Source organism: Tyto alba, unplaced genomic scaffold (genome assembly GCF_018691265.1).
Source record: "Tyto alba isolate M040663 unplaced genomic scaffold, T.alba_DEE_v4.0 Super-Scaffold_14, whole genome shotgun sequence".
Lineage (NCBI taxonomy): Eukaryota > Metazoa > Chordata > Aves > Strigiformes > Tytonidae > Tyto > Tyto alba.
This window is the reverse complement of record NW_024881276.1, coordinates 21240671-21267762: the sequence shown is the minus strand read 5'-3', so window position 1 is coordinate 21267762 and position 27092 is coordinate 21240671. Positions and strand designations below refer to the sequence as shown.

The window sequence follows — 27092 nt, the reverse complement described above, 5'->3', positions numbered from 1 at the left end:
GGGCTGCTAGTGGCTGTGGCCAGGCCAGAGGGGGAAGCAGGGGGTGCTCTTTGAACTCCCACGTGTGGAAATGATAGGGGCAGTATTTTAAAGGGGAAATTATCTCAGCCTCCCCTGCCTGACTACAACATTCAGCAGTTTTCCTGAGGTGCCTAAACTGTTTTGACTTGGTTTTAGACTGGCAGGGGGTTGGTCTTCGCTTGAAAAGGAGACTTCAAGTGCCAGCATTTCCCAGGGGACAGGAGGACTACAGGAGCCAAAAGTGAAGGCCTCGGTGGCAGGAAAAGTAGTAGTTACTTAGGAAAAGTCCAGGACCATTTTAGGCAACATCATCTGTGATATATCTGAGAAGATGAAGCAGGTTTTAACTGGAGACTATAAAAAATGCTGACAAGTCAGAGAGGGTTTTTTAGACTGCAAAAAATAAAAACATTTGTTCTCTATAAAAGGAAAAAGAGAGCACAAGGAGCTTCTCTTTTATTCAAAAGAGTAAAAGTACTTTTACTAAAGTTGAAGTGGTTTTCTTGTGGCTCTGTAGAAAATAATAAGCTTTGGTAACACCAGGGGTCACCTTTAATGGAGCTACATTTCAGAAACTGGGATGGTATGACCTGTTCTGCACTCAGTGAAAGTTAGTTTTCCATTTTATTTTTTTTCCTCTGTTCTTACTGCAATGTGTGAAGTATAGCAATCAAGTTCTGGGAAGGCACTTAAATCAAAATAAAACTCACCCTTAAACACCCTGAATAAAGATGGTGTCCAGAATTGCCATTCAGTAAACCAGTGGGCACAGGTACTGTAGTTAAAACTTTGGAAACCTCAGAAGGTTAGCATTTGGATTTGTAGAAGGTAAGCATTTTATTTAGATGAAATGAGGCACAAGAGGAATGTAGTTTCCTATCACCTGCATCTTAGCTTCAAACTTTATTTTCATTTGAATTTAATAGCCAAGCTCCCTAATTGCAACAAGAAGGTGCCTAGAGCACTCAAACTTGTTAGAAGGCTGAGGATGGTCAGTTTTGATGCTTCACACCTTACCAACATCCCTCCCAGAGCCTCCTCTTCTTGACACCTTCCCTATTCTGTCACAGCTGCCTGAATTTATTTTTCCCACACCAATGACATTGACTGACAGCATGTCTAAGGATCTTCTAGTACACTACTCCAAGCAAAAGATGAAGAGAGCACCAAGGGTATACTTTTGTTACTGTCGCACCTCCAGAGGAGCTCAAATGACCCCTTTTACCACTTGGAAGGAGAGGACTCTGACATGATTAGCAGTGGCTTTTGTTCTCCTAAATTGGAGTTATCACTGGGTAGATGGTTATTATTGGGAAGCAATGAAAACTAACTCCAATAATTTTGTCCTGCTTTTTCTCATTGTGATTCTATATCATGTGGCAGCCAAGAAAGGGAATAATAGTCTACTTGTAACCCTAGCTCCATCACAGTGGTTTTCTTTAGGCAATGTATGTAGTGCTTTTCTTTGTCTTATTTTTTTTTTCTTCTTTTGTGCTAGCAATAGGTAAGGGCATGTGCTATACTAACAGTCAGAGGTGTGATAAGAAAACAGATCTGAGTGCAGTTACCTTGACCCTTCCCTAACGCAGAGGTACAGCCCACAGCACATGCAGACACCCGGCTCTCTGCCCAACTTCTCCTTGTTGCAGCTGGAACAAATCGGACCCTGTATAGCCCCCTCTGACCATCCCTGCCTTCCTCTACTTAGACCCAACATGCTGGTTCTGCCATTTATTGGTTTGAAAAGCCCAGGCAGTAGGTGATGGGCCTTAACAAAACAAGTTCCTTATTTTGCAGGCTACTGCTGAGGATCCCCCATTACAATTTCAACATCGTGGTGATGGACAAGCACGGAATGGACAAGGAACGCTATCCTTTCCCAGCAACACCAGCTGAGCTCTTTGCACTTATTGACAATTTTCCCTTGAGAAAAGAAGAGATGAAACTGCAAGCAGAAATTGGTCAGTCGTGTCCCTAATTCAGGATGGCAGAGCTTGCAGTTGTCAGTGAATTTTTTTTAATCCATGTAATTCTCCCCTTGGTGCTACACAAAGCATGGCTTTTTTCATCACTGATGTACAGATTTTTTGTGTGTTTTAAGTCTATCTGGCTGTGTAGCTACTCTGCATAGAAGCATGCATGATGCTTTCTTGTACTTTCAGCCATCTTTAGATAAATGTGTACGTAGGATTACTACCCAATGGAGTTTCTTGTACAGAGTGTGAAGAACTGGGGCACGATTCTGGGAGTTTATTTTGGATTTTTCATTCAGTGTAAAATTGGGGTTTCTTTCTTACTGTTTATAAGTCTTTTTATTAATAAAATATTGTTTTGCAAACAGAGAGTTGTCTAAAATTCCTCTTGAAGATGGAAGTTGATAGATTAATTCAAAAGTTGGATCAAAATACCTCTCTGAAAACCATTATAACAGAGACATTAGCCTCAGATTGGAAGTGTACAAGCAACCCAGCAGTGTCTTTCAGTTCCACTAACACGGTCAATCGCAGACACAAAGCATAAACTGAAGGCAACACAGGTACCCGTTTTCAGCAGCAGCAAGGAAGAAGGAGCTGATAGCAGGAGGATGGAAGTCACTGCCAGAAGGAATATGATAAAAGAACAGTAAGCAGTGCAGAAGATATGAAGTAATTCCTAAAGGCCACATACTGCAAGTGCTTCATAGAAAAATATGCTCTTACCTGGTATGGCTCTGCTTCCGGCTTTTTGTGTCCGACAGACTTGGAGTAGCAGATTTCTTTCCCCTCTTCATCTTAGAGACAGACCAGGCTGTTGATTTGATGGCAGGGAAGCATTAGCCCCAGGGAAAATTCATCAAGGATTTTTAATTTCCAGATCTGTGAAAATACTTCTTTGCAAGTCATCACTTACAAATTAACAAAAATTATTTCCTGCTTAATAAGAAGTGTTAGGAGGCAATCAAAAAAGGAAAGAGTTTTCTATTGTTTTGTTATAGACTACAGTCCTGCCAATCCACTGCAAAGAATATACATCGTGCATGAAGAATATAAGCATCAAAGGAATGAAAACTGTGAGTTACAGGATATGATGCATAATCTGACAGGCCTGAAAAGCAGCACTCCTGCGTCTGTGCTGTTTATTCTTGCCACTCAAGAGCACAGCCCTGTTTTTTCAGCCAAATGCTTGTTTGTCTTTGACCATAAGGTAGATGATTGTTTAATTTTACAGATTGATGTCAGCAGAGGAAGAGTTTATCAGCATCTTTAAAGCAGTCCTTATCAGAATTCAGTCTCTCACACTCGCTGAAATTACAAAATCTCTTAAAATGGTTGCTTCTGCAAGTGAATTAATGAGGGAATGAATGTGGAAAGAGGGAAGTCAGCCCTGACGCTAGCTAGCAAAAGCTAATTTGTGGTCTGAGGCGTGACAGCACCAAAGAGGGGGTGTGTGGTGGTAGGCCCTGTCTTCTGAACGGGATGGTCTGCTTCCAAGAGAGTTACAAGACTGCTTACTACATCCCCGAGTCGGTATGAAAGCATGGCACAGGCCGGGTGGTGACTCCCTGCAGTGATGGTGCCAGAGGCAAAGAAGATCTGGATACACCCTGAACTCTGCAGGTCGTGCTGCCAGGTTTGCAAGGGTGAGCAACCAGAGGGCAAGGGAAGCCCTGACTGAGCTTTGTGAGTATTGCTGTTACAAATACAATGCAAGGACAGGGTTGGTGACAAAAATCACAGAAAGAACATTTCTGTTCCAGACTGGACTAGACAAAAAAGAAAGTCCTGGACTCAGGATTTTCTATAAAGCCTGGACTATAAAGGAGCAAGGAGGGTAAGAGCCAGTATGCTGATGGGCACAGCTGTACCCCAGCTTGCCTCTTCTCTGCTGCCTAACACCAGTGGTTAGGAAAACCAGACGTGGCCAAGCACACCAAACCACTTCATGCATGAAGTGTCGCACGTGGAACAGAGCCTGAGGCCACATCCATACACATACTTCCGTGGCCACAGTTCTCTGGCAGGCATAAGCTTATAGCATGAGTGCACAGGTGCACGGGATTCTTTTTTTCCCCCCTCATATTCCTCGCTGAAAAAGCACATAAACTGATTTCCAATGATATAAAATCTAAGAAAAAAAAAATACTGTAATATTGCAATTCCAATCCACTGTTGCTCCATTTTGCTTTCTGTACAGAATCAGTGCATCCAGTCATCTTTCATGGCTGGGTGAACAGAAGTGGGGGTTTACAATTGCCACCATCGGGAAAGTGATTGCAATCACTAGGCTGTTACAGGAAATTGAACTAAGTGGAGGAGAGTGCATGAGTGATTGGATTACTAGTTATTGTTCTACATGGAACATCTATTAAAATCTTGTGATTAAGAAAAGCTGTTCTTGATTAGTAATACGAGGTTTCTGGCATTTTCTGTTGTACATTTTTGTGGGGAACAGTGAAAAACATCATGTGCCATCTCTGTTTTGGAGACAAATCAGCCTGCATGTATGCTATGCAGGGATGTGGCAGATTGGCCTTTTCGGAAAGGAGTGTTTGAACAAGGGACTTAGTATTTCTGGGTTTAGCCCAGCATTTATATATTCAAATAAACTCCAAATATTCAAATATACTCCAACAATTAATCCTGTAGATTTTTGGTCCCAGAAAAGCAACACTCTGTAAACAAGGTGCAGCATCTACAGCAGTGCATGTGTTTGTGGTTGTTTTTTTTTGTTGTTTGTTTGTTTGTTTGTTTGTTTTTTTTTAACAGAAAATTCAGCTTCCTCAAAATCATACAGGCTGGGGTCTTTGTTGTACTACCAACATGGCTCTTCTTGTCATAGTTCTAATCCTACCAATGCTGTCAAAATTCAAATCCTGTTCAAAACATTAATTTTATTTGGGAGAATTAAAGACTGTTTCCAAGAAGCAAAATCTGCCATGAGTCTTGCCCTTTCCACTCCCACCTCCAGGCAATTCATTGCAGGAAAGGTGACAGATCAGAGTGTGCGGATACAGCCACGGCCTGGAGGTTCCTACATCAATCAGGAGATACTTTTCCATTTTGAATATGAACCAAAAGACCAATAATTTTAGACCAGAAAAGAATTCATGTTTCTGTCATACAGTATCTTGCAAACAAAACAGCTGGGATAAATTGTGGGAAGCAGCAGTTTCCCTTGAGCACAAAACAATTTTGTAAATAGCTGATTTTCCCCAGATCCTACCCAAGAAATCCACCTAATTTGATGAGAACAACCCCTGCCGTCACACACCTCCTCTACACCTGCAGAGCAGAGATAGAATTTACACTTGCACATCCCTATTCTTGAAGTTCAGACCATCCCCCTGGGACAGAAAGCTGTTTTAATGAAAACACCAATGACCCTTACAGCTCTGCACTAAATGACTACAACGTGCAGTTTCGTTACAGCTCAGTACTTACATAAGAGCATGAGTCAGACTGCATCACATAATTAATGAAAACACAGAGGCTAAAAAGTAACCTGAAGTACATTTAAATGCAACCCACTTTTTAAATTGAGGTGGTGAAATAATGGAGCTTAGGCTGTGCAATCTCAGCACTAGATTGCTTCCAGCCACTCACCTCGGTCTCTGTCAGTGCTGTACATCCGCAGAGAGGGAGAAGGGAGCGAGTGCTTCACGCCATCAGGAGATGGCACAGCTCCCCTCAGCTGTGTAGCTGCTGCCCATTTCTCTCCGTCTGTGGCTGGAGGATGTTTTTACGGCAGCTCGGTGAAGGGATGAGTGGGGAAGCATTTGCAGACACTGGGAGGCAGAGAGCAGCAAGGCTGCCTGGGCTAGAGAAGCCAGTGAGGAGCAGTTGTGGACAGCACCTGCATTTCTCTGCCTCTTTTAAGCCACGATCCAGCTGCTGCAAGCTCTGTAAAATGCCAGGGAAACGAATGGGAAAGCCACTGTCCATGCAGAACGTGCTAGTGCATATCTAGGTACCACCATATCTCCCATTGCCACCCATTCACCCAAAGTAACCAGGACCTGAATTTCAGTGATTAGGTTGGCCAATACTTCAGATTCACAAGGAGAACTTGGCATATATCACCTCAAAGAGAAGGGGAGGAGAGACTGCAGTTCAATTGTACAAAAGCTAAAGAGATGTATTCCAGAACCCAGAGTAAATCCCTAAGTCCAGTCCCAAGCAAAGGTACGGAGAGGGAGCAATGGAATGGCAGGAGGGCTCCTCCCCACCTGCAGCTGCCTTCCAGTTTACTGGTATTTGGCCTCCCACCCCCATAAAGGCCAGAACCAGCATGGTGACAAGCTAGACAGGAGTGGTGTGAGGGCAAGAGAGCCAGCTGCCTGTGCCCAAATCACACTCAGAGACCAGTGAACCCCACTGAGGTGGTCTCCCCTTAACCTGGGCAAAGGAACCCCACCCACTGAGCCAGACTTTCAGACTACAGCCAAGTGAGCAGAAGCAAGCACCGGGCCAGGGCCCAGCAGCACTTTTTGTCTCCTTGTCCTGGTTTGGGCTGGAACAGAATTAATGTTCCTTTTTGGTAACTATAATATTGCTCTGTTTTAGTTTCAGCACTGGGTTTGGTATGAGAAGAATGCTGATAGCACACTGATGTTTTCAGCTGCTACTGAGGTTTCAAGGACCCTCCAACTCCCCATGTCCTGCCCGAGTGCAAGGGCACAGGGAGCAGGGAGGGAGCACGGCCAGAGCCCCCGACCCGAACTGGCCAAGTGAAATATTCCATATCATGGAACGTCATGCTCACTATAGAGAGGAGGGGTGGTCGGGAAGGGGGGCTCGCTCTCGCTTTCGGGATTGTGATTGCAGTGTCTTGGTATTTCGGGATCACTAGCTGGGAATGAACTGGGTATTGGTCAGCGGGTGGTGAGCAACTGCACTGTGCATTGCCTGTTTGTATTTTCTATTGATGCCATTGTTTTCATTTTATTACCATTATTAAACTGTTTGTATCTCAACCTGCAAGTCTCCCTTTGCTCCTCCAATTCCCTCCCCCATTCCCAGTTTGGGGGAGGAGGGTGGGTAAGCAGCTACAGGGTAGTTGGCTGCCGACCAGGCTCAAACCACAACACTCCTATAGTTTCTCAGACATTTGGAAAGGGACAGCAAGACACAAAACCCCAGGGAACCAGAGAACCAAAAGATGATGCAAGAGAGCCCTCAGCCTCTTAGATATCAGTTGAAGTGAACACAACTCAGCTGAAAGTATAAATTGAGTGATCACAGAATGATCAAATGTTTTCTGGTTTTCCATTAAAAAAATAATCAGGACCAGTAATTACAGAAAAGCTACATTTTGAACATATCTAGATTTTCAGGTGGGCAGGACCTTGAACTAGGGAAGAGGTAGGAGATTCGGAGATGGAGGGGAGGACCTGCTAAACAAGCAAGGTTAAGGCACATGCAAAATAATTCCCTAGCAAAGGGGAAGACAACACTGCATTTCCCTTATTCTTAGATTTATATGTTAAAAAGAAAACAGGTTTAATGCTTACGAAATAAAAAATAGCTGAAAACCACTTGAAGTGTAGAAATTAAGACAAGTAAAAAAACCAGAGAGACACTGTCAAGGGAGTCCCATCTCTGAAGACATGCCAGGCCTCTTGCATTATTCATCATATATAAGTAAAGTAATGTCTTTACCTCAGTGAAATAATATGGGATATTCCTGAAAGACATGCTTATAAGTTTGCTGTAATGCATTTTAGGAGAGGCAAGGACACAGCAACATGTTTCACTATTTTAATTTTAAAAGATAGAACAATAATCCTGACAACAGCTGCAAATGTATTACCAGTTACCTTTGTCCACAAAACTGAACATAGAGTGCATAGTACAAAAATGTTCTGGGCAGGAAACATTTTGTTTTGTCTAAATTTGGGCAGAACTTAACATAATGCAATGCCATTTACTGCTACTACTGTTCATGTCCAACAGAATAATTAAACCAACAGCTAGCAACAGATTTTAAGCAGAACAAAGACAGAACAAGGGATATGTGACATTCTCTAATTGCTGCAACAAATGACTACACTTGGCTTTAGGGACACCTCAACAGTAGAACTACCCTCAAAAATATACACCAAGGTCTCAGGAGCAGTAACACACAGCCATATAGATGTTATTGCCATAAAGCAGAATTGCTGAAATAACTAATCTAAATAAAGAGCCAAGATGCAGCAAGTTTCAAAACAACCTAAAAAACACCTAGACAGCAAGTTGAGAATCACTTTCCAGTGTGTCAATATACACGGTATCATTAACACTGTCTTATTAGCACTTATCAAACAGCATTTGCAAACATGAAATCACCAGGCAAGAAATTCATGGGACACAGTGGTAAGGTTCTGCTAGCGTGCTTCTCGGCATCTCCTGCTGAGTTATGCTGAAAGACATCACTGCAAATAAAAGTCTGCATCCTATTTTGGAATTCATCATATGCTGTACCACCATTTATCTAGAGCTCCCAAATGTTAACACTGTGTGTAAAAATACATAAATAATCATTTTTAAAAAACTATTTAAAAAAAAAAAAGTTTACAAAGTGCATGGACCAGCTCTCAGGAGATGGTTATTTCTGTCATTGGTGCAAAGTGCTGAAAATCAATACTGTACATTAGGGAAGTATAATTTCAGTTTTTACCTTGTATGGATGAAAATAAGTAGGGCTATCACTTAACTGCTGCATGTTGCCTCCTTCCAGATACTGGAGATTAACGTTCAGGTAGAACGTTCTGGTGAGGGTTGCTGAACTGAAGGGAGGGATGAAGTGAAGAGAGACTTTTGAAAAGATTCAGGTACAATCCTTACTATCTTGTGTGAATCCACCAACTAGGCAGCTGTGTAAATAGGACTCAGAGCTCTTTTCTGAAAGTCAAGGAGATCCAAGCAGCCCTTCTCTTCACCACAGAGCAAACCACAAACCCTATGTGCCTGAAGCTGGGCAACATGCATACCCCTTCAGAAGCGAAAATTATGCCAGTCTAAATGTAAACCTCCTGTTACCTCTCCTTATAAATTTGCACCAGTGGATACCCAATGGCTGCTCTGCTGTTGAGTATAGTTGATATTTTGCAGAATACAATTTAGAATAATTGCACTTGTCGGGGCCTAATCAGGCAGAAAAATAAAAACAAAAATTTAATACATAAAAATGCTTCTTTCATGCTACCTTAGCATAATCTGCATTGTTAGAAGCACAGCAGAGTAAGTTTCCAGTCTAATGCACCATGATCAAAACATACTTACCATCCCAATGCCTTCTTCTCTTAAACCATCTGCTAAAGCATCCAGCTGGGAAAGAAGGATCAAAATGTGGCATCTAAAAGGCATTCAGGGGAGGCAATGGCACTTGGATTAGCACAGGAAGATGGCAACAGTGTCCTTCAGAGTCTTTGCAGCTTTCCTCCCACACTCGCTCAGACGTAACACAGTGGAGGTGGAGGAGATCTGGAGGCCATTTCAAACCTATTTTAGCCTGCTTTTGGCATCTAAGCATGCAAGCAAGAGCATCAACATTTAGAAGCATAAATTGCATACAGAGCTGATAAACTGAGCAGAGAGACTTCCAGAGAACAGGGCTGGACATCAAAGTCTGATGGCAGGGCTTGGAGAGCCCTGAGCATCAGCTCTGTTTGATGGATACTGGCAATAACCACACTGTCTAAAGATCTATTTACTGGGCTCACTTGGCGTTTTACAGTGAAAGCTGAACTTTTATTATTCTTTAATGGGTCAAACCTTCAAAATCTAATCACAAGGGGGAAGAGACCGTGATGAAAGCCCTGTAGTTACCTTGCTAGAATAATATACATCAGAGTAAAATGTACTGTGTAACACATTTTCAAAAACCACTATAGAGAAGATTTCTTCGCCACTGATACATCTTCAGTTATTCAAGTTTGTGTGGGAAAAGACTTTAGAAACATCAGCTCTGCTGTGTCTGTTTACTCAGGGCAGAAGTTTATGAATCAATGTTAAAATTGTGGCTATTTTCTCCTAAAAATTAGCCTTGAATAAGCCATTCAGGCATCTTCAATACCATAAACATACATACAAAAGGAAGGCTTTAGCATAATTCCTGGCTGTCTTTTTGTTCAGCCTGGTAACACACAGTACATGATGACACACAATTATAGGCAATTAATTCAAACATCTGGGAAACAAGAAATCACATCTGCAGTTAATCATCTTGTGCTTTTTCCAAACCATAAATCATTTTTTTGTAAAGGAATAGAACAAAGATAAGAGATATAATTAAATGTGACATTTTCCACAAATCAGATGCTTCCTACAAATGTGCCAATAACAGTATAGAACAGCAAATCTTTCCAAATTGCTTTAGTGTTTATATGATACTCATCATCTCTCCAAGGCTCATTTGAGGCAGTGTGATACCTATTATATGCTACCATAATGCAGAATAGTCACTGCTAGCCTTGGAGGTAATCTCACTGTACTACTGCAAATCCTACCAATGGCAAACACCACTGCCTTGGCCAAAATTACTTCCCAGGTGAAATTATCCCATTCATATGCTGAACTGCAGTTGACACATACAGTCTATTCATAGGCCAGTCTGTAATTTCACGTGCAGGCTCAGAGTGAAATTTTGACCCTTTGGAAGGAAAAGGCAGAACTTAAAGCCCGTGTATGAGCTGGCTGACATCTCCCAGGTGAATCCATTCATCATAAACTCTATCACAGGATCAGAATGGGCAGAAGCTGAAGTAGTGAAGCACAGACTTTTTCCTTTCAAAGCAAGACTTGCTTTAGCTAAAATGTTCACACTTAGAAGGTTAGAAAATACCATTCAAAAATTAGGCAAACTCTTGTACTCTATGTAAAAGTAAAAGGTTTAGTTCAGTTCAAAATTATTTCAAGTTTTTCAATTTGGCAAGAGAAAAAGGTGACCATTTTGGGAGGATATTTTGTGTTTTTATTAGTTTTCCCATTTTCACCATCAAAATGAAACAAAACCAAACCATCCAACTGCCCAGTGTTTCTCTACAACTGTAGCTGAAATTTTACCTTGAAGAATCATTTTCTTCAGATTTAACAAGCTTTATCTTTTTGAATCAACTTCCAGGAAGTAAAAAAAAAAAAAAAAAAAAAAAAAAAAAAAATCAAGCTTGAAGTCTCCATGTCAATATATTATTATTTCCAAAACAAATGCAGGCTTGCAGTACAAACAACCAAGACAACTTAGACTGATTCTGTTAAAGAGAGAGGTAGTTTAGATACTAAAACTTAGGTTTGGTTTCACATTAGGGGATGCTGATACCAAAAAAAAAAAAAAAAATCTAATACTTAAAGACTATCATGATAAGAAAAAGGCCATAAAATGTGTTTCACATTTGTGCTCTAATTTATCAGCTCGAAGCATCTGCAGCACAAAATGAAAAGCCAGCTAAAACTAGACTAGACTTGCTTCACTGCCCAATCTGAGCAGGACTTCAGAAGAAAATGAAGACTAGATAAAGAAGAAAAATGAAGTCAGTTTTCTTGAGCAACTACTGACTTTTGGTTGCCAAACTGAGATTCTCTAATGGAATTTTATTTTCAAGGATGACTCAGTAATTTCTGAAAATTGTGGGTCTCAAACTGGGCAAGCAGTATCTCCAATGACTTTTCAAAGTCATTTCAGAATTTTAATAGAAAATATTCATAATGAAACAAACTAGTTTATTAAAAGTAAGACACTATTTTTAACAAAAAGTTTTTATCTAATAATATTAGATTTTTAAAAGACTGTTTGTAAACTTCCCCACTGTTTCAAGCCACTCAAGCCAAAACCAGTATAAAATAACTTAAAAAAAAAAGGGGACATTAAATTTTCAGCTTTTTGATTCAGCTCTAAATACATGTACATAGTTGTACACTAAGACAGCTAGAGATGTCAACATGTCCAGCTATAGTTACTTAGCTATGAGTTCACATTCTGTTGTTCAATCTAGATTTCTTGTAATTTCTGGATTGTGAAGAACAACATTTGTATCTCTCAAACAAGCTAGATTTTATGGTCTTCATTCTTCACCGAAGTCTTTGAATAATATAGTGTTTTGATCTAAAGGGAATGATACATTCTTTGAAAGTCTGTTATTTTCTAGTACTTTATGCGATTATGTTTCCATATATTTCAGTTTGTTTCCTTAGTACTAATACTATATTGCTTCCAAAAATAAAACATTTGGGGAAAAAAATAAAATTGTAAGAATAGCTACAGACAAATTTACCAGTTCAAATAGGAAGCTGTGTTCTAATTCTGGAAAATTCAGAAGAAACATTGTTCACTCAGTTTATTGATCTTCCTTTGTCTTATACCCTGAACGATCACAAGCCAGGCAATTATGTTATTCGATGTTGCAAGCAGGCATGTGCTGTCCTTGAAAAAACACTATAATCCTGTCTCATGGTAGGAGTAACCCATCGCTACTCAAAACAGCATGCTCTTCACACATGACCTGCCTAAGTCCCCAAAGGATGGGGGATCTAAGTAGGTGTAAAATCACTTTAGAAAACCAAATGGCAAAGTTACTGTTGAATAATTTTCACGGTTAATAAGATTAAAGACTGAATTGGCCAAAACCCACTCTTATCATTAAATTCACTGTTAACTCCCAGGTGAATGTTCAGGAGAGAAAAAGTTCCACTCTGGTTATTAATTAACGTGTGTGGGGATGCCTGTATGGGATCCCAGCCCATTCAGAGAAAATTCCAGAGTCATGCAAGTCATTCTGGCATGTGCTTTGATCACATCACTTCACTACACGATCTGTTGAATCAGGGTCTTAGCTAACTGTGTCCGAACCCAGTATGTGTCTCATCTCAGCGACTCATCAAGTGGTGACAGGCATGTGAACATATTGCCTATGTTCAATGACATCAGAAGATCTTGGCTAGAGCTGTCAACTGAATGAAAAACCCAGTCATACCATGTAGTTGTGGTAAATGTTTGGGGATTTGTTATGATTTATTTTCATTAGAGGCTCTTTGATTACATTGAACCAAGTCTGCCTTTTATACAGTGCATTAAAATAACCCAGAGATTTCCAGAACGCCAGCACTGTACCCCAGCTCACCTGCTGCCTATTTCTAGTGTGCACCACAGTGCATTGGCCTTCCTCGGGGGGCTGTTTGGTCCCAAGCCTGCCATCCTGCATGCTGCACAGCCCAGCGAGCAAACATGATAAAGAAATGTTGCTTGTTACCCTTCATAACATTATGGCTTTTTATCTTTCAAATACCAAAGCAGAAACTCTCTCTGACTCTGCTTGTACTGTATCACTGCTGTCCTCTAGGCCATCTTTGACCCAGAAGGAGATATGTAAACCAGACATTACTTACTAAATCACTAACTAGAGAATTTGATCACTCTGTACCCCCCACAGACAGAGGCGTTCATTGGCTGCACACCAGTCACCAGAAGGGACAGAGAAAGCCAGTCCGATCTCTGAGCAAGGTCAATTTCTCACTGGCTCCAGGAGAAACATAATCCATACAAGGAGCCTGGATTAAAAATGTGTGCATGAAAGTGCAGAATGCATTAAAATCTCACTCAAAACCTTAACATCCAAGGCAAAGAGTACAATCCTTCCCCACTTTCAAATGGGCAAAGTGTCAAGAGTCAAAACACCATTGAAGTCAGGAGTACCTGTGGTACCCCCCTCAGTAGTTAAAGTCTTTCAGAGCCTGCGTTTTCCCATGCTGGATCTCAGCATTAATATCCCCTCCACAGGAGCTCCAGGGCTGTCAATCATCTGCTGCCAGAGGTGCTGCTCTTCCCCTTGAGAGTCCATCCAGTCAACCTCCTTGCCATTACTTACACCTGGCAATTACAAAAACATGAGACATTTTGGCATATTAGTAAGCAGTTACTTAATATCCTTGATTGTTCCGTCCAACAGCGTACAAGAAAGCTGACAAGCAATTTACACTACCGCCTGTACAGGGAGATACACTGAAAACAGGTATCTCCTGGAGAGCACCAGTTTCTCATAACACTCCTTTGTGTCATGTGGGCAAAGGCTCACAAACCTCCCCACTCTGCACTGCAAGCAACTTTCTCCTAGCAGAGTAGGAACGGGCCCACACTTCTTCCATATCACACCATCGTCAGCAGAAAGGCTGCTGCTGAGCAAAAGTAGTCTCGTCCTTCTCACTGGGACACTAAGAAACACTTCCAAGGTATTCTACATTCTTCTACACTGCGCAGAAGTACAACTGGGCACCAAATTTTTGTGTCTCACTCAATGAAGGGAAGTACTAAATCATCTACAGATTAGCCACACCCTTCTCTCCCTTTTCAATTTCCCCAAGTTCCCATACACTTTCCATTCATTCAGTAACATTTCTGTCCCTCATATACATGAATCCCACTTGGGGTGGGAAGGAGGAGAGCAGAATAACAAACACAGTCACCAGTCAGGTGGGATCTTACCATTTCCAGTGCTCAAACGGACACCTCCCAGAAAAATATTACTGGAGAGCGACTCCTTGTCCCACACAGTCAATTCTAGGCAGACGTTACGTATATCCCTTGAATTCAAGCCACTGAAGGCAAAGGTATGATTCCACTGGGGGTTCACACTCTTTTTTATTATGGGAGTTTTGTGTTTTGTAGTTTTGCTGTCATCTGGGAGTAGGTATCTGCAAGTTATAGAAAAGGAAAACTGAATACATAGATGGATTGTCACGTAATATTCATGAAGAGTGACAATCATGTTGAGGTTCAAATGGGATCAAGACCCCCTCTTCCCTCCATTATTAAATTAAGCATATGCCTGAAGTGCATATTTTGCATTTGTGTTCCATTTGTACTTATAGTTACAATGTCAGTTATCACCAGCAGAAATGGGAAATAGGTCTCCTTGTCCCGAATCTTGGGTCTTAACAGCAAATTTCTTATTTCAGTGAGGCTAAATATAAACAAAGTCACCTCATCCAGTCTCCCTCTCAAAGCAGGACAGGAGGTCCTCCAGAAACTAAATGGAAATGGCTGATAGGGTATAAACTTCAGCAGGTTAGCATCATTAATTTGGGTTGCCTAAAGCCCTGCTGAGTGCAGAAATACAAATGTTGTAAAGTCTGACAAGCTCTTCACATTTTACTTTTAGTGAAACTAAAATAACTTAATACTCTAGTTGAAAATCAGAGGTCTTGGCAAATTTTTACAGGCTGTACCTTCACCTTCAGCAAAGCTAATGGAGTAACTTGTGATTGCACATAAATACTAAAGGGTCAGACATACAAACAAATTACACTATTAGACCTTGGATCATTAGACCAGGATTCTTGTGCAGGCTTTCAATCGACAATAAACATGAGCTGGTTTACTGCCGTGGGTTAACTGTGGACTAATCTATGTCAAATTACCTCAAGCTAACAGTGCAGATTAGACCACTGCAGCAGCTCAGCTGGTTCATGGCAACTTGATTATGCCTTTGGCCATGACACGACAGACCAATAGTCCAAGGAAAACACACTCCAGTTCCACTGTACTGAATAATCCATGTCAGCAACAGCAGACACCACTAAGTAAAGATGGTCCAGAGAGTTAATGGCCACACACTGCTACTGCTAATGTAAAGAGGTTTTGACAACATTTTCTCCCCGAAGCTTGTTGCAAGCTACAGGTGGGAACAAGCTGTAGTGGGATCAGACAGTCTACTTTCAATAAAAGAAAATGCCTTCACATATACCAGTCAAAGAGAGATGACATGGGAGAACAAATACATAGAAAGAATAGCTCAATTGTCTTCTACATAAGTGTATGAGCTTAGTGGTAGTTTGAAGCACACTACCAGATCAAGATAAATTTTCAGCTCCTCCAGGGAACTAATGGCAGGATGGTCACCACTTACTAACAGCACTCAAACTGTTACACTAATGAACTACAGCATATCTAAATATTAGCAATTCTGAAGGCTACCATTGAGAGCAAAAACTGGCAAAGAAAAATGTTTTAAGCGATCCAGTATATCCTAAATATAGTATTTCAAATGCATACCTTACATATATGAAAAATCCAATATAATGAAGCAATGCAGAATTATGTTAATTTTATTCAATCACAAGTATATCCTATATGTAGAATTTTCTTATATCATTTGGATTGTGACTGTCCAACTCAAAATGCTGCTTATCTTAAGATGCATATATGCTGTAATATATATATGTACGTGTATGCATACAGGCATACAAGTGACACAGGTCTTAGATTTTTCAAAATGATGCACCTTTAAAATTCAACCAGAAAGCCATCAGAAGAGAATTTTTAAATATCTTCTGTTAGAGAACAGTAAGTCTTAACAATGAGACACGAATTAGAGTTAAGACACTATAGTTTGAAGTCAGTGATAGACGTCCTGGGAACCTTCAGGGTTTTAAATGGGCTCCTTGACAGTATACTACAGGCCAAAGAGCTTTGCCAATTAAGCACTAGAAAAAAAAACCAACACAACAGAACTATTTATAGTATAAGAGAGAAAAATATTTTCTCATTTAGCATATTTACTTGAAGCAAAACGGAATTTCCTCACACAAACAATGAATTTTCTCTTTCTGCATGTTTCAGGTGACACCCATTAGAAAGAACCTCAGCTTGATGGACCATGCCAGATTTTACAGATGCTCTTTGCAGTTTTACAAGGAATCCAAACAGACTCGTATATTCCTGAACGCAAGTTTCTTATTCAAGACATATTCTGCCTATTTCCTCTTAGTGAAAAATATGTACTGTTACAATTTCCTGAAAATGTAAATGTCACCATCAGATCAGGTATCATCTCCAGACAGAGAGCCCCATTTACAACTTCCTGCCTCTAGGAGTGGTGAATATTCACCTATCTCTCTCTTGCCAACTCAGTGGAAGTGCCTTCTTTTACCAAACATTATATTCTATAACAGCATGCATATTAGCAAACTGGATACTTCTGTATGAATGGTTCTGCTTCTTGACTGATTGATATTTAAATACAATTGTATTTAACCACTGGGACAACTCATACCGCTCTGCCCTTGTGACACAGCATCCTTCTCTTCAGCATACCATTTTCAAGGTGTCAGCTGCTTTTCAGCACTGGCACTCCATGCACACATATACAGATATATTGAAAAAAACTGGGTCGGACAAAATATGATTCAGTGCAGCCATTAAAAAAATGGGGAGAAAAAAGCCACAGACCCTTTCACAAAAGTGTCAGACGTGCCTCCTGATTTCACTGCTGTTAAATTCTTTGCTTCTTTGATGAGGACTTCTAATATACCTCCAGATGGCATGTGAGAGTCTCCCTTTTTTCCTTTTTTAAAGCTCTTCTTTCCTATACATAGAACAGAATTGCAATATCATCAGAAATAATATATACACTGCATGACTGATTTGGAAATATAAATTGTCTTGGCTATATATTTTTTTTTAATCATTTACTGCAATGGGATTAAAGTATTCCTTATGAGGAGATTCTGATTCTCTAGGGGTAGAGACACTAATAAGGCAGGGACAGAAGAATCACTTCATAATTGACAAAGAACCTGACCACATAAATAGCTAGTCCTTGCTGGACACAACAGAGTGCTCTATCTGAAGTCCTGTCTGAAAACAATTATTCATGGATTACTATGCTGAACACAAAGAACTGCATGTCCTATAAGTCCTACCCTCTTTTCAGAATCCACTTCCACCACTGATGTTAAGGCAGCCCTATACCACAAACAAAAATGCAAAAATCTAAAGCTTGAAATGCAGAAATACACCATACGTATTCCATGTGTAAGGATGCAGTGCTCCTTGGAAACAGTGACAAAGGACACAGTGCTCACTGACACACCACTGCTTTTGAACAGCAGCATGAGGACACGTGTACTTGCTGCTGCTGCGCATTCTAAGAGGCTTATCAGCAGGGATCATACACACTGATTCAGGCTGAAAACATCAGAAAAAAAAAAATTGGGAGAGGTGTTAAAATGTACAAATTTAAAAAATGCACATAGTGCACAAATCTGGACTTCTCAGACAACAATCAGCTTTTAAGAGAGAAAACCTTGGAATTACTGCTAGCAGAGGGAATGTAATCTGTCCAAACGAGAAAGAAAAAGAAAAAAGTCTGATACATCTGCCAAATCCTAACGCTAACAAGCAGTGCCCTCACTAAGACAGTGATATACCTGTGTCTGGTATATCTGTGTACACTCAGATGCTATCTAATGATTGCTTTCACTTCAGATGACTGCTGTTCCTCATACTACTACAGTGCAAGGAGTTAGTAACTCTTTTCTGCTGTTCATTGTTGATGAAAATAATGGCTTACTCTGAAGAAATCAAATAATATTTGGCAGGACTGAATTACAACAGTAATACAGTAAAACTGAGCAGAGGTAAAGCATTGTGAAAAAAGGGTGAAAGTGAGGAGATAGGTAAGCTTCAGGATAATTAAGCACAAAGAACTAAATGAAGTCTATTACTTTGATCAGCTATATGCTGTATATAACTAGTGGAACAAAGAACCCACAAACTACAATGTAGACAATTTATTTCTATGTGGCTGTCCTTGATCATGTTATCTAATGTCTGAATTTATTTTAATTAGGTCACTGCCACGCATCAACATTTGACTGCACACTCTTCTTCCCTTCTTTTTCCTTACGTTCAATGTAAGGGGAGAGGATAGAGCAGAAGAAATACTTACAGTTCAAAATTTCCACAGCTAAAGACAACGAGCATACATAAGTATGATTTCAATCTTCACTAATACCATTAGTTCACCCTAGGTGCAGATTTTTAATACTCAGAGAGATGTTATCATACACTGCCATTAACGTCTGCTTTACCTTGAAACTGCCCTAGGGGAAGCATTAGGTTTCTGTCTGGGGGAATGTAACGTAAAACAACTGTCAGTTCTCCTTTATATTGAAGCCCAACATCTGTTGCAACCTCCACCTGGAAACAAACAAACAAAACAAACAAGAAATCCAGCTAAGGTTAATCATTCACCTTCTTTTGATTTTAATTCTTTTGCACCAATATAGTGTTTGAAACATTTCTTAGACCCATCAAGACATACCAGCCTACTTTCAGATAATTAGACATTCCAAATTGAATGCAATCACATTTTAGAAAACTTTATGAGCTAGGAAATGCAAGCTCTCAGAAGAATAAAGCCACACAGCATTAGACACTGTTCAGTGAACATACAGAGGAGAGAGATATCTAGCATGAATAAGTGAAGCAAACAAACAGGAAAAAAAACCTCAAATGTATTTCTGGACATATAAACTGTAGCTAATTTAAACTGACATTCAGATCTTATCTCCCCCAATCAGGATTTTAAACCATAATTGGTTTAGTGTACTTTAGAGGAGTCACTCCTGAGTCACTCTTGAAATGGAGGCATTGGGAACCAAGGTGAGGGAAGAGAGCAGACTCCTGCTCTGAAATAGGAAAACTTATTGAAAACTTATTTCCAGTCTCCTTTTCCACACAGCTAATATTTCTGCATCTTTTCATTTTATAAATGTTTCACTCTTGCCCGGACAGAATGCATTCAGTGTTCCTCAGAGAATCCTTGTTAAAAGAACATTAGGCCTTCACTGATGTGTGCTGAGCTTCCATTCGCATTGTAAGAAGTTGGAAACTACATTTTAAAAATAACAGATACAGCACAGAGAGAACATGTTATGCCAGTTCAAACTGACTTCTAGAAAAATCAGGTGCAGTGAAAAAAGAAGTCTTGTACATTTACATTAGAGATCAGGTCTATGAAAAACTCAGGCATGTGCTAACCTTGCTCAGTGATGCCCAACTAATGGAGGTGGGACTACTCAGATGCTCACATTTCTGTACCTGCTTTAGGCTTAGGTTTGGGTACAAATCAACAAATCTCCCTGATCTCTCAACAGGGGCAAAGCGCATGTATAAAGAGAGAGGGCCCTTGTGTGCTGAGAGATACACCAAGATATCACACAAGACTTTAAAGAACTGATTATAGATGAATGCCTGGTCAGTAACAGTATTTCTCTGAAAATGCATTCAGCTTGTTTCCTGACTACCCAGGAAGGTCAAAATTCTATTATCAAGAGAAGGCAGAACAAAAAAAAAAAAAAACAAAAAAAAAAAACAAAAAACCACCAGAAATACATACGGTGATATGCACAGAGTCAGCATTGCCGTCATATCATAGACTCCAGGCTAAGGCACTAAAAAGGTTTAGCAGGGCTAAGTCTGTACAAGGATGGGACAGTGAACAAGGCAATTTTAGTGATAACAACATGGCCTTTTTGAGACTTCAAAGCGCTTTTACAGCAACACAGGCATTCCTGCACTGACCTGAGAAAAATGGTCCTGTCTCCACCACTGCCAGATGCCAGTTGCTACAACAGAGTGTCCTGGTTGGGGCTGGCCTAGAGCTTCCCGTCGGTCTGGCAGCGGGAGGAGCTGCAGCCCCCTGAGACCCCAGGGGCTCCCCAGGTCCCAGTGCCCTCACCTGTGTGCGGGGGCGGGGGGAGCACAGCTGGAGGGCTGGGCCCCGATTGGCCGAATAGTCCATGTCATGTGACATTATGCTCACTATATAAAGGCAGGAGAGGGCTGGGAGAGGCTGCCACTTCTGGGAGTGTTGCTGTGATGGCTTTGTGTTTGGGATTGCACTGCTGGGAGCAGGCAGGGTGTCGGTCGGCAGGGTGGTGAGCAGCTGTATGGTACATTACCCATTGATATTGCTGTCAGCGTATTGTTCTGTTACTGTTATTAAACTGTTTTTATCTCAACCCGCGAGTCTCCCTTTGCCCCTCCGATTCCCTCCCCGTTCCCAAGTGGGGGGAGGGTGGGTGAGCGACTGCGTGGTGTTTAGCTGCTGACCAGGCTCAAACCACGACACAGAGGACAAAAGAAAACCTCTAGTAAATGGCTGTGAAATAATTTGCACAACATCTAAATCTTGCCAGTCAGGCAGCTCACTTATGGCTTAAAAAGTTTCCCATAAAGGCAACAAGGATTATCTTTTCTGTTCTACTGGTGGACAAGTGATGGTGTAAGTTCTTACGTCAGGAACAATTTGTCATCCTCTCCCCCAAACCCACATATAACATGGCTCTAGACTCTGCTCCCTCTTAAACCACAGAACTATTTTCTCTTGGGTTTCTGATTTAACCATGCTCCTGCTGACAACAGACATTCGATGCTCATAGAACAAACAGGTCTCAGAGTCTCCAACCATTTCACCAGAACAGATAAATGATTAATGACAGAACAAATAGAGTGCTGTAATAAAACCTGGGAAATGTTTCACTGCCACTCCTGTCTCTATCAGGCAGAACATGTAATTTCCACATGTATTAATCTGTGCTTATTCTTAAATTCAAAATGAAATAATTGGTATTTAAAAAATAAAATCAGATCTTTGCTGATCAAAAATCTTAGCAGCATTTTAAGTTTAGAAACATTATTTGTAACAACTTAGAAAGCAGACAAGACCAATTCTGTGTTTGCTTTCTTTGGTAAAAAAAGAACTAATGTAAAAATCCTTTTAATGGATTTGGAAACAATCAGACAACACTTTCCAGCTGGAATGCCTAACACCTCATTACTTTTTTCCTGAGCAGGAGAGCTTCATGACTGTCTTTCCCATCCCCCCATCAGGATTAAAAGAAACCATACATGCACACACAAATCCCCAAAGATTGAAATGAGATGACAAAGAGGCTACTGCATGGTAAGAAGCACAATTTCAGACCAACACTGGATACAAGCTGCAAGCAAAACAAATACTAGATGCGTATCTTATTGTTGTAGACTGGTGGGTACTAACTAGGGCAACGTCTGACACCAGCCAGAGCTATGACAGAGTACGACTTAGACATTTCTCCTACTTTAATAGCAGATCCAACAACAGCAACTTACACGAAGCAAGCTTGTGAGGAGGACTGGTAAAATCCTAGCCTGGCCACAGTGCTGACTGAAACATGCTTGTCATTATTAGACACTTTTTCTTCCTGGTCTCACCTTGTCTGGACCATAAAGGAAGAGCTGATGGTCACCCTTATTAAAGATGAACTAGGAAACTGGGAATGATCTTCCTTGCCACTTACAAAGTGTGAGGTGTGTAAGTGTTCAAAGAAGAGACCAATTTCCTTATGTATCTTCTGGCAAATTATTTAATAAAATGTAAATTTGTGATAGTTTATATGTAAGCTTCACAAAGGACTAGACCTAGAAATTAATTATACAGCAGTCAGATCCATCTCCCACCTGAGAGAAAGGTACCAACCAAATACTCCCTCCTAAACCCCTGAATGTAACACTATTTTCCTAAAAATAATGAACATAGAGCAAACAAGTCATTCGAGTCTATCTCCATATCACTTTCAGTAAAACCTTGGATTTTTCTGCAGCAAGAAAAATACACTTTCTGAAACGGCAATCTAAACCGATGGAGTTTCTTGGGAGTCTGGCTGCTGCAGGAGCAAGGCAGAGGCCTTTAAATCTCTAGGTTACAATAGCTCTTTGAACCTTTTCCAAAAACAAACACCTTTTCCAAAGCAGGGGATGCCCTAGAGACAGAAGTCATCCTATCCTTAGCTAAGTACACTGTAAGTCCTGTTTCACAAACCAGATTTGCCTGCTGAGAAGCCTTATCTTGCACCTTCGTAGTTAAGGTGAATAAGAGACTAATAAATCCTTTTGCCACAGCTGGAAAGTGTGAGGCACTTCGAACTGAAAGAAAAAAAGATCTATTTCTTTAATAAACTGTTAAGGGTTGGGTAGGGGGCAGTGATAGAAAAGTCCATTGCATTATATGATAACTTTAAAAAGTAATCAATTTCTTTACTAGGTCATTTCTCCACTGCAGTTTATTACAAGATGAAAAGGTGGGGTTTTCTTGTTTGTTTTTAAGTAGCCAATCACATGTAAAGTTTTCATGAAGACTTTAAAACCAGTATGTTTTGATTGAATAAAGAACATAAATACTATTTTTATTACCATATTAGACACTCAAAGTAAACCATTTTATAAACACGTTCCAAAGGAAAAATAACTAAGCCTTGCTAAATTTGCTTTGCAACACTTTCACCAGCCCCTGGAAACACTTACCTTGGGCTGGAGCAAAAACCACTCATCGCCCTGATTTTCAAAGTTCCAGGAATCTAATGGTATTTCCACCTCCCCAAGGAAGCTGTTGTGTCCAAATCTGTCATAGTGCCAGACAGAAAGCTGCAGGGTCCTGGTTTCTAGCTGCGTGTGACTGATGACATACTACCAACAGAAAAAGAGAAAAAGAAACTCCCAGAATAAGCATAAATATAGTTTCCATGAAGCCTTTTACAGCTTTAGCTCAATTTCATGAAGCCCACAGCAGCTAACAAATGAAGCATGAAAGAGATTTGTTTTCTTTGCAAACAAGATTGATCTAGCTAGAAAGCTCATAATATTAATGTTAAATCTAACTCTCCTCTTTGCAGTATGCATCCAATGGTAATTAAAGTCACTATCACGGTTGTGTTTTTTCTGTACTGCTTACTGGGTATTTATGACTAAAAAGTAAATTACAATGCTTAAAACTATGATTCTGTTAATTTCTTCAAGTATAAAAAAATCACCACCAAAGTTTAGTTAGTAATAAGAAACCCCCTCAGGTTCTTTCATCCCTAAAGACAGTCTGCTGTACACTACTTTGTAGAAATCGTGTCCTCCTCTCCTTTTCAATTGTATCTTTGTAGCTTATGAAAAACTGTTCTGAAAACAAGTAAAACTGCATCTGCAAAGCATTCACCGGGTGTCTGTCTTAGTAACCACTGTTGGTATGAAAGCTATTAAAAAACTCCTCTGAAGAAACATCATATTCTAACAAACACACAGAAAATTATAAACAGCTGGAATTCTAGCTCTGCACATTCTGCTTTTAGCAAAAGGCCCATTAATGCCCTGAAATTCACCCTTCTCCTACTGTTAGCTGAGGAGACCCAGATGTCATATTTTTTGCATCAAGAGCAACATCTGGACACTAACACCTATTCTCCAAAAGCTGAAACAGTTAAATCAGTTGGCGAGCCACACAAGTATTCATTTAGATATGTCTACAATGCTTAAACCTAGATGCCAGCAGTTCCACTGTGAGAGATGTCATATTTAGCAACAATGGAATAAAAGTCAAAGAGGGAAGATACAGACAGTTTTAATTATTTTTCTTCTCTAATAGTAGTAGCAGTTGGAACAAATAGATTTAGCTCTTGCTTACCTACTCACAATTCAAGCCAGCCCTCTTGTTACAATCTGCATTTTTAGCAAGCTGCTAGGTCCTATCTTCACCAAGTTCCCTACTAGCAAACATGTTTAGTGCTGTGTTCCTTGCTAAATAGAGTCTAACATCTTTTTTTTTCCAGTTCAGGCAAGTCTTAACTTTACTATAAACCATTTAAAAGTGAGGCTATACAAGAGACTCTCCCTTGGCAAGCACTCTAGCCAGACCAAGTGTGTGTAAGACTGCAAAATGGTTTTCTAGCCAGGTTAAACCAAGTATACGGGCCAGGGAACACCTATTAGACTCTATTATAAGAAACTTATTTAAAGCATCACTGAAATTAGAAAAAAAAAATATTTCAGAATAAACTAAAAAGAGTTCCTGGCCTCATGACATCCAGCTGGGATAACTCTCGTCAACTGACAAGGAAGGGGAATCACCAGCAGCCTTGTGGTCCAGGTGCCAGGCAGGCAATGAACTGGGCAGAAATTCTGCCATTCCCACTTGCACCACAGAGCCAAGGAGATGAATAAGCAGCTTGTGAGGAGCTCAAAATAGTTGGGCCTCTGTAGTGGACGTGGGTAAAAGGCAAGGAAGGAAAAGCCTGGGTGCTCTGCTCCACCAGCCCTCAAGTAATTTGTCACTGTCTTTTGCAACAGAAAATTAACTTCACCACAGATTTTTAGGAAGATAGTGAAGCTGTTGGCATTTTCTCATCAAAGTCAGTTCTGCTTCAAAAAGAAATTAAAGCCCCAAGAGAAATTAAAATTTTTCTGCAAAAGGATATTTTATCTTCAAAAATCACTTAGATGGGAAGTTTTAATCTAGCTCCATTTCAGCATTGGTTGCTAACCTATAGCTTACAAAATCTTGAAGGTGCTTTTAACATCTCCAAGCTCAGGTTAGACAGGAACATCAGAAGTTTTGAAAGAGATCTATGGAAACTAATAGAAGCTTTACCTATAAAGGGGAGAACCAGACAAAACCACTTTCTCAATGCTGAAAGCCAGAAATTACAACTCATAGGCTTACTAGACAGTTTTGCTTAATACATTGCTTTTGAGGCATCTCTTCCAAATTCTAATCCCCACACTGGAACACTTATAGAAAACACCTGTGAACACAAGTAGAACATTCATCACAGTCTTAGAGAGACAGTGTTCTCACCTTCAGCGTTTCATTAAAATCTGGATCGGTGCTGTTAGTTTTAATTTTGGTCTTCCGTTTACTTTGGCGGGACTTATCAGGCAGAAGGTATGATTTGACATATCTGTAGATCAAGTAGTAAATTATTAACAAGGAATAGAAATGACCAGTTTGATCAAAGACCTCATTGATGCATCAGCAACACATACAAAGAAATTAATTTTTGCAGTCTAAACAATGTCTACTTGTAACAGAGAATATGTGAAACATGGAAAGGCACCATCTTTACAAACACAGCAAATATTATTCATAGAGGATCAGAATAACAAAAGGCAGGGCTAAATGAATTTACTCAGAAATGCAGAAAGCTTTCCTAACACTTTCCCTTTTGTAGTATATGACTACTGACTGGTGACATATGAAAATACATACACTGAAAATGCAAGAGAATTAAAAACTTCATACCTTGCATATGATAGGATTGCACACTATTAGAGACACTAATTGTTACTTCCTAATGAGAGAATTTATATATTATACTGAAAACTATAATGAGATACTCAGAAATCATGGTCTGTGCAGAGTGAATCTATGTATGCATGAAACTAAAGTTATCTCTATCCCTCCCTGCCCTCCAAGACATCACTCCTTTCATATACTTTAGTTTTGATTCTAGAAGTAAGAAATCAATTCAGCCTCCCTATTCCTTCATCTTTTTTGCCCTTTTGCAGAGACTACTATCAAACAGATTGATAATTTAAGTAATCTTATTGTAGGCATGTGTTAACCTAAGAAACATTTGAAAATGCATTTCCCACAGGGAATCCAAAACCAACCATCATCAAAACACTGGCTTGTACCAGCGGGATCCTATGAGTTCTCAGGCTCATATCACAACCCCGAGCTACATCACTGCATGTGACGTGGTGGAGGACACCTCTAGGAGAGCATAAAAGGAAATTCTTCTCTGTGCTTACGGATCAGTCCTTTGTTTCTTCTCATCTGCAACAGCCAGGTTTCTGCAACTTTTTATCAGGATGTTGAGAGCACCTGTTTTGTAGCTGTAGTTGATGTTCAGAAGGATTTCGCCGCTGACCTTCACGTTGCCATAGTCACCAGTTTCACTATATACACTCAGCATGCTGTTAATGCTAGTCTAGAGGGGGAGAGAAAAAGGACTCAGAGGCTTAATAAATTACTTATTTCCATGAATCTGCTTTTTTCATACAGTCACAGCCTTGTAATATTGTCACACTTGTTAGGACTTGCTATGAAAACAGATATATCATAGAACAGAAATACCACGTGCTTCTCTTTGATGTAAAAGGGAGTAAAAACTATAATTAATAATAGCTTCAACATCTAGACAGTTGATGTTTTTCCATGCAGTACTCAAGCCTATTTATAAACATGACTAAATCTAAATTACCACTATTTAATTCATGCATGAACTGAAGAGCAGACAGGCTACATAAATTGTAAGCTCAGGTAAGTTCCAAGCAGAAAAAAGGAAAAAAAAAAAAAAAAAAAACAACCCATCTTTCTGACTCAGCTGTCCACCTAATTTTTACTGAGTCTCATAAGACAACTGCTGACAGAACCATTAGAATAAGTTATAAAGGTGCTTCCCATAATGGAGATGGTATAAAAACATGTTTGTTTAAAGCAACGGCCACCTCTCACTAGTAATTATAAGAGA

General features: G+C 40.1%; 2 protein-coding genes across 4 annotated transcripts in view; one reads left to right on the top strand and one right to left on the bottom strand.

Moving 5' to 3' along the window:
* SRPX (sushi repeat containing protein X-linked) overlaps positions 1 to 2359 on the top strand; it is a 50618-nt gene extending 48259 nt beyond the window's left edge. For both annotated transcript variants that reach the window (XM_042788824.1, XM_032992779.2), the window contains one exon: positions 1819 to 2359. In XM_042788824.1, coding sequence (XP_042644758.1) covers positions 1819 to 1999 — 181 coding nt within the window. In that variant the 3' untranslated portion in view covers positions 2000 to 2359. The remainder of the gene's footprint in view (positions 1 to 1818) is intronic.
* Positions 2360 to 7742: 5383 nt separating this feature from the next.
* The window catches only part of SYTL5 (synaptotagmin like 5), a 94532-nt gene continuing 75182 nt past the window's right edge, over positions 7743 to 27092 (bottom strand). For both annotated transcript variants that reach the window (XM_042788990.1, XM_042788991.1), the window contains 7 exons: positions 26371 to 26549; positions 25415 to 25517; positions 23101 to 23262; positions 18843 to 18951; positions 17200 to 17335; positions 14455 to 14663; positions 7743 to 13842 (listed from right to left, as the gene is read on the bottom strand). In XM_042788990.1, the coding sequence (XP_042644924.1) occupies positions 13700 to 13842; positions 14455 to 14663; positions 17200 to 17335; positions 18843 to 18951; positions 23101 to 23262; positions 25415 to 25517; positions 26371 to 26549 (1041 nt within the window). In that variant the 3' untranslated portion in view covers positions 7743 to 13699. The remainder of the gene's footprint in view (positions 13843 to 14454; positions 14664 to 17199; positions 17336 to 18842; positions 18952 to 23100; positions 23263 to 25414; positions 25518 to 26370; positions 26550 to 27092) is intronic.